General features: G+C 41.0%; 1 protein-coding gene across 1 annotated transcript; it reads right to left on the bottom strand.

Moving 5' to 3' along the window:
• Positions 1-5099: 5099 nt before the first annotated feature.
• On the bottom strand, positions 5100-6967 carry LOC117807541 (zinc finger BED domain-containing protein 4-like). The gene is made up of 2 exons (XM_034676863.1): positions 6343-6967; positions 5100-6023 (listed from the first exon to the last, which is right to left on the bottom strand). Exons 1-2 carry the CDS (start codon positions 6928-6930, stop codon positions 5760-5762), a joined length of 852 nt encoding a protein of 283 aa, XP_034532754.1. The 5' UTR covers positions 6931-6967; the 3' UTR covers positions 5100-5759.
• Positions 6968-7466: the final 499 nt, after the last annotated feature.

Here is a 7466-nt window from a genome sequence, read left to right as displayed (position 1 = left end):
GCAACAAAGAAAGGCAAAAACTGAATAAAATTTTCTATTTGCAAGGTTTTATTTCACATTTAGCTACTATTTTTTTCAATCATTTTTACAGTAATAGGTAAAATATGCTATTTTTAGATAATAACAATTCTGGAAGATGTATTGCGACCCCCCATTTGGGAACCCCTGGGTCTGTATGCACGTCCATTCATTACACAAATGGGACCATTAGTCTTAACATACTGTTTTGGAACGGCCCATTTGGCCGTAGCGTTAGCCGCATGCACGACTGCAAATAATTGGCCAGTTAACTAATTGCGCTGTGAAAGCGCGGCTGATGCAAAACGTCATATGTCCAGGGAACCTCCTGGAAAACCCCTATCCAACAAATTCAAACTGAACATGCCTTCTACGCATAAACAACAATAAACATGGCGAGTGGTACCTGTGTGACTGAGAGGAGATCAAGAATAAATTAATGTTTCAGCAGAAGAAGAAATGGACATTTTATTACAAGAATATAGAATGAACAAACAGCTGTTATCAGCAAGTCAATCGTCAAAGATAACAAACAAGGAGAAAGGGAAAGTTTGGCTTCAGATCTTTAACCGGGTAAATTCATCTGGTGTTTCTGAGCGCACAGTAGAAGACCTAAAAAATAAAATAAGCAACATGAAGGCAGCATATTTGGTAAGGCATAAGCACGATGTCTGCCGTCCTTTAAACAGCCTAACAGGTGTGGTAATCATGCTGTTAGCAACTGTAATGGTGGAGTCTACCTCCATTAAATGTAATCAGTCCCTCCATGATTTCGCTGGATTTTTTTTGATTGTTGCGGCCCAAAAAGCCTGAATTTGCGACAGCTTTTTGAAAAATTGCGGTGAAAGTTGCGATTTTTTTTTTTTGCTTTTTTCCCCCAATAACATCTCAGGGGCAAGTAAATATGCTAAATTACAGTTGTTTTTAGAAAACATTCTTGATTCACAGAAAAATGCCATGAACTGACATGGACTGTATTGCACATTTACGACGGTCCCTGAATGCACCTCGCAGACTGATGCAGTTAGTTCACGGCACTCAGAAATTAATCTGCATCTTTGATGACTAGGAGTTGATCAAAACTTACTGAATGTGTCTGATGTTTCACCAAACTGGAATAAATCAAGCTGTAGATGAAGAGCTTTTTACGGTAACCACGGCAACAACGTCAAACATCAAATAGTAAACAGACGTCCCCCGGTTGTGTCTTTGTCTCTAACGCACACCGGGGGTGAAAATCCTCAATGAAGATGAGACAGATGCATGGAGGTGAGGAGAGCTGGTTCATAAAGCACACCTGCTGCAGGTAGAGACCAAGCTAACACTGAGCCCCTCAATCTATAAATAACAACGTTGTCGTCGTCACTTGTCCTGCCTGCTGTCCCCTCTTTTCACCCGTTCTCTGTGCGTGTTTTGTTGCTGAAAAGTGCCGATCAAGTGAGGACTTACGTTTATGTTCCAAGGAAGCCAAATTGATGACGAAACCAATGACGTGCAGGGGCTGAGATTGATGTAATTGGTCAAATTTGCGGGAAAGTTGCGCTGATTGTATAAAATTGCAAGGCCACGAAAAAATCACGCTGATTGGTTGAATTTGCGTTGATAGTTGCGATCGCGAAATCGCAACTTCCTGGAGGGACTGTGTAATGCTTTGTTGGGGCGTTAACCTGGCTCATGCATACCGCTAATCAATTATTTTTCACCATTAGTTTTCATTGTTAATGGCTGGACATTCATACAGGACAAAGACATTAAGCGTTGTGGCATCAGACGGTTGTAACAGCTGGGTCTCGTTAACTGAGAATCTCAATGCAGAAGCAAGAGACCCTGTGAGCTCTTTAAACAGAACAATTACTGCTTGTGAGTGTTATTTTTTCTCAAAAATCATTAAAAGGATTTCTGGGACTTTGAAAAATACAAAAAAATTTCCCAGTGAAGGAAAATAATGTTAAAAATAATTCAAAGTTTTCGTAGTATTTTTAGTCCACTTTCTTATCCCTTTTAATCATGCTGTGAAACATTAAACATTTGGCAGTAGCTCAGTCCATAGGGACTTGGCTTGGGAACCAAAGGGTCGCCAGTTCGAGTCCCAGTATGGACGAAGTTTGGCAAGTGGACTGGGGGCTGGAGAGGTGCTGGTTCACCTGCCTGGGCACTGCCGAGGTGCCCTTGAGCAAGGCACCGAACCCCCAACTGCTCTGGGTGCGCTGGTTGACGGCAGTATCCTCACTCTGACATCTCTCCCTAAGCATGTTCACTGCATGTGTGTGCATTTGTATGTATATACCAAAAAAACTGTATGTGTAGCATGTCCAAAAACAGCATGAGTGAAAAAATTGAATTTCCCCCCTGGGGATCAATAAAGTACCTTTCTTCTATTAATTATTATTCCAGTTTGGGTACTGAAGCTGGTTTGCAGACCATGAATATGAGATCAATTATGTTAAGACCGAGATAAATGTGTTTTTTCTTTTTTATGTTTGCATATTAGCTCTAAATTATATTAATTTGCATCTAAAATATGTTCAGTTGTGACACAAAGAAAGGGGACATATCTCTGACCATAGAGTTCTGTCTTTGTTATTCACATATTAGACTTCTGCTGTGAGCTTGACGGTAAACTTGTCAGAAAGCATAACTTAAATAACAGGAGGGCAATCGGGTTCGATGCCCCACAGCACTTTGAGTTCCAAGCATATCTTCTCAGTAGATCAGCATTCAGGATATAACTGCACTTTTCCCCGTAAGTTACGCACTACCATGATTCCTTGTTTCTGACTCTCCTTGCTTTGGTTTCATTGAGAAACCTCTGACACATCTCATCTGTGGTGATAATCTAAAAGCTCCTTTTTTGAAGGATAAGTCGTCACTGAGTGTACTCTGTGTAGCTGCAGTAAACATGGGAATGGATTGGTACCATGAGTGAACTTAAGATCATGGGTTAGATTCGCCTTTGCCAATCATTAAAGGACTTTTATCATTCTTTGTGCAACATGTAAGAATCCGGTCCAGCTTGTTTATGCTGCCGTCAACAGCCATTTGTTTTATTATCCTGACAAGTGACTTCTCCTCCAAATACTTTTGTTGATTAAGATAAAGTGTCTTTCAAAATTGCAGAGTAAAGTCCAATCACAGGGGAGAAAGTAATCCCTGGGGACCTCTGATAATTTGTACTAATTGTGAAAGACGTATGTGTTCTTATACAGTGGTTATATTTTTGGGCTTTCATGTCTTTATGGGGAGAGTGGGGAGTGACATGCAGGAAAGTGGCCCCACCTCTTGATCAATCAATCAATCTTTATTTATAAAGCACCAAATCCCAAGAAACGCTATCTGAAGACACTACAAACAGAGCAGGTCTAGACTGTTCTCTGTGTTCTATTATTAACAAAGACCCAACATCAAGACAGGATAAGACTCAGTCTTATCTCATCTTAATCCACCATGAGCATTGCACCTTGCAGTATTTAGCAAGTTACAGAGGTGAGGAATAACTTCCTTTTAACCCTTAAAGACCAATTTGTGGGGGCGCCAGACTCTCCTGAATTGATTTTGAATATGCTGAATGAGACAAATGAGGTATCAATGGAAAGCTGAGAATGTCTGCTGTAACTGAGTTCAAAGCTTGTTGATAGGATTAGCAGTTCAAAAGTTATCAGAGAAGCCGCAGGTGGCTGTTTAGGTCTTTGAGGGCTACCAGGCAGAAACCTCGAGCAGAACCAGACTCATGTTAGACAGCCATCTGTCTAACAGGAGTCTGTCCCATCTGTCTTGAGGGCCCTATGCCTCTGAACAAGGGGCTTGGGACTTAACCACAAGGCCAAACTTGCGTCCTGACATCTGCGTTAAATCGAGCCTATCGACCACGTTTGTGATTTGTCAAGAAAAAATTCCAGGGTAAATCACCGACCATATTTTGGACACTCATGATATCAATCCAGTCTGAATTGGTACTGTTTTAATTTGGGGCGGTATTTATTTATTAGCATTTTTATGAGTGAGCCTTCGCAGCTTTTTCTACCCCTTCTTAATCAAAAATGAAGGAGACTGTGTTCGACATTGAGTATGAAGACAACATTTTGTGTGCAAATTTAACTAGATCATTTCATATGGCTACTAGTTTGCAGCAAGAGCAAACTAAAATTCAGATGTGGAAGAGTAATAAGATAGATGATATACGTCACAGTATGTGGTAAGGAAAATTTTGCAATACATTTTGCGTGAAGCGTGCTACATTGTCTTATTGTTATTGCTTATAAACCAAGCGGCAACATCTGGCTGCAAGAATTGAAGCCAATGCGGAAGTGTTAAAAACTGCAGTTCATCGAGTGTCCACCTGAGGCTGGCTCTGGAAGTACCGGAAACCACATACACACCAATTCAAAAAAGCCGATCTTTACAGCAGAAATAAACATGTTTACAGCCTGGTTCAAAAAAACGAGTGTAGTCTGGATAGTTCATTTCTCGATCGGCACACACTGTACGGGGGATGGATTTATTTATAACACCGCAATTTCGAAGGTATTGTGATTACGAGTTTTCCATTACGAGAGGCATGGCTGACTTGATTGACAGGCGGGAACACTGTAGCTGTTGGCGAGGAGGCTCAAAGCCCGCCTCTTTACCTCACTCTAGCTTGAAAGCAGTTATGTTGAGTCAGCATTTCCAATATGGCACCCTCTGACGATTGGCTTCAAAACAGCGCTTCAGAAACAGATGGGTGATGTTACGGATACTACGTCCATTATTTATACGGTCTATGTTTCCAACCACTAAACGTTTTAAATCTTTATGTTTTATGTGAGTACCTGCCTTAGGACTACGGAGGAAATGTAGCTGTTGTGCTAATTCCAGCATATGTACATTGAGGCATACTGTTGAAATGTTGATTAATGTGCATTGTCCTAATCAAATACACTCAAATTAAATTAAATTAAATAGGGATGCACCGATATGAAAATGTTGGCCGATACCGATATCCGATATTAATATTTCTGTTATGTCCGATAACCGATATTTACCGATATCGATATATGTTAAAAAAAAATAAAGTTTCTGAGATGACAAAATTTTGTACAGACTTAAAATCATGCAAACAGAATTCTTGAATGTCTTCCTTTATTTTCAAAAGGTGTTTCACTTCTAAATAAGAAGGTTACAGGGCTACCATAAAACACAAGTAACCAACAGTGTTACTTTTTAGCAACCCTCACAACTTGTAGCAAGTGTGTAATTAAACCCCTCAACTCACAAAACTCCTGTGAGAATGTCTGGATCATAAATTACAAAAATGATCATAAATCAAAATAAAATCCTGAAAAAGTTACCTTAACAAACTTACCAGTATTCATGGCAACCAGGCATTTATTAAATTGCAAAACAAGTTTTAAGCTCCACTGCATTTCAACTCAAATCTGTGAAAAGGCTAAATCAAAAATATCAAAAACATGTCCTGACTGTCAGTTCCAACTTGCACTGTAATTTTCAAGTAAATGTCCCAACACTGAAACAATGTTTCCACCAAGCAAACATAAAAAACACTATACAGGTGCAAATCAGTGCAAGTCAATTTCAAGTCCTATCTATAAAAATGCTAAATCAAAATATTAGAACTGTGACATAACTAACTCAAAAGACATGGTAGTCTGTGTACATTTACCAACTTAAAGCAGCCACAATGTACTCAAATTAATGTCCCAAACACTGAAACAGGGTTTCCACATGACACTGTAGGTTAAAGTCTAGGCCTCCTTCATCAGCAAAGGCAGGTTTTTTTTGACAAAGAGAAGCATTTCTGCTTTCTCACACTGGATCCTGTTTCTTTTTTCATCAACAATGTGTGATGCAGCAGAGAAGAGACGTTCGCTGTCCACACTTGTACATGGAGCTGAAAGGTACTTGCATGCTGCTTTGGCCAGGGCAGGAAAGCGAGACAAGTTGCTTTTCCAATACTTCAGTGGGCTCTCATTTCTGGGGATGGGGGCCTCACTCAAATAGCCATGCACCTACAGAAATGTAGACAAGTGTATTACTATGTATGTCTGATAAATTACCAGCAATCTGGACATTACAACATTTTCCTCTTAAGAGCTTTGTTGAACTTTGCTCTGAGCAGATGACCAGTGCTAAAGGTCGACCACAAGAGGGCAGAGAAGCATTACTAAATACGGTATTTCTTAACAATTAGTTTTTTTTTATTTAATTAAATTGACTAGTAACTCTATAGAATGTACAGCACATTAATAAAAAATACAAAATCATTACACAAAGGATTCTAACAGGCTTCATTATTTGAATAAGAGACAGGATCTGATAATACTATACCTGCACACTTGTGCGGCTCGTCAGGCCTGCGTGCTGTTCCATGATCAAGTTTTCCTCCAGAATTTCATCATACATGTCCAGCAGCGACTTTCCACCCTCGTCGCTTGTTCTTATCTTCTTCTCTTGAGGTTCTTCTGTGTCCGGTGTCTCCGTAGTTCTGTCGCTGTGCGTCATTTTGTCCACTTGCTTCTGGAGCATATTTACAGCCGCTTGCTTGGTGACCGTGTCAAAATAACGGTCTTTGTACCTAGGGTCAAGGATCGTTGCCAAGTAGTAAAGCGGCTCGGAGAAAGCGCTTCCAAATCGCTCGTTCACAGCTTCCAGTAGAGTGCTCTTTGCTGTGCCGACGCCACTGTCTGTGTCAGCCGTCTTGCTCAGCAAACGTTTCAGCGCCACAACAGAGGGAATCACGTCCGCAGCAGTAGCCAAGTGTGAGCTGATCTCCCTCGTTAATTGTTCAAATGGAGTGAGAAGCGTGGTCATGTTTTCAACGAGGCCCCACTGATATGCGCTGAAACAAGCAGGCAGCTCATGATCTGCTCCATACACACCAAGTGCGCGCTTCTGATCCAGTAAACTTTTCATCATATAAAAAGTACTATTCCACCTGGTTGTGACATCTTGTTGTAGCATCTTGGGGTCATGCCTAACTCTTGCTGTATGATTCTCAGTCGAGAGGTGGCGAGTTGAGAGTGGCGAAAATGTCCGACTATTTTCCTTCCAATAGCCACACAGTCAGAGATGCTCCTCTGGCTTAACACTCCGTTATGCACTGCTAGCTGCAGCGTATGAGCCATGCAGCCCAGGCTTTTAACGCCGCACTCGTCCATTGCCTTCTGCATATTCCGAGCATTGTCGCGAAGCACAACATGCACATTGTCTTTTTTAATTTTCCACTGAGCAAACATGGAGTCAAATGCGCTAGCGATGGCAGCCCCAGTATGCGATCCTGCGAACTCTTGTGCATGCAAAACAGCTCTCTTCATTTCAAAGTTTTCATCAATCCACTGAGCAGTAAGGCTCAACATACTCATCTGACTTACGTCCGAACTCCATATATCCGTAGTGAAACTAATGTCAGTCACATTGTCCAACAATTTGTGGATATGCGTGGCCACGACTTC

The sequence above is a fragment of the Notolabrus celidotus genome, chromosome 23, assembly GCF_009762535.1.
Source record: "Notolabrus celidotus isolate fNotCel1 chromosome 23, fNotCel1.pri, whole genome shotgun sequence".
Classification (NCBI taxonomy): domain Eukaryota; kingdom Metazoa; phylum Chordata; class Actinopteri; order Labriformes; family Labridae; genus Notolabrus; species Notolabrus celidotus.
Note: the sequence above shows the minus strand (reverse complement) of the source record. Positions and strands in the feature narration are given on the sequence as shown.

What these genes read in the sequence shown, in the direction of transcription:
- LOC117807541 (XM_034676863.1), bottom strand. Translation starts at nt 6,930, where the DNA reads ATGATGAAAAGTTTACTGGATCAGAAGCGCGCACTTGGTGTGTATGGA. An exon ending in CGAGCCGCACAAGTGTGCAG is followed by an intron (nt 6,024 to 6,342) that starts GTATAGTATTAT and finishes ACATTTCTGTAG; the next exon opens with GTGCATGGCTATTTGAGTGA.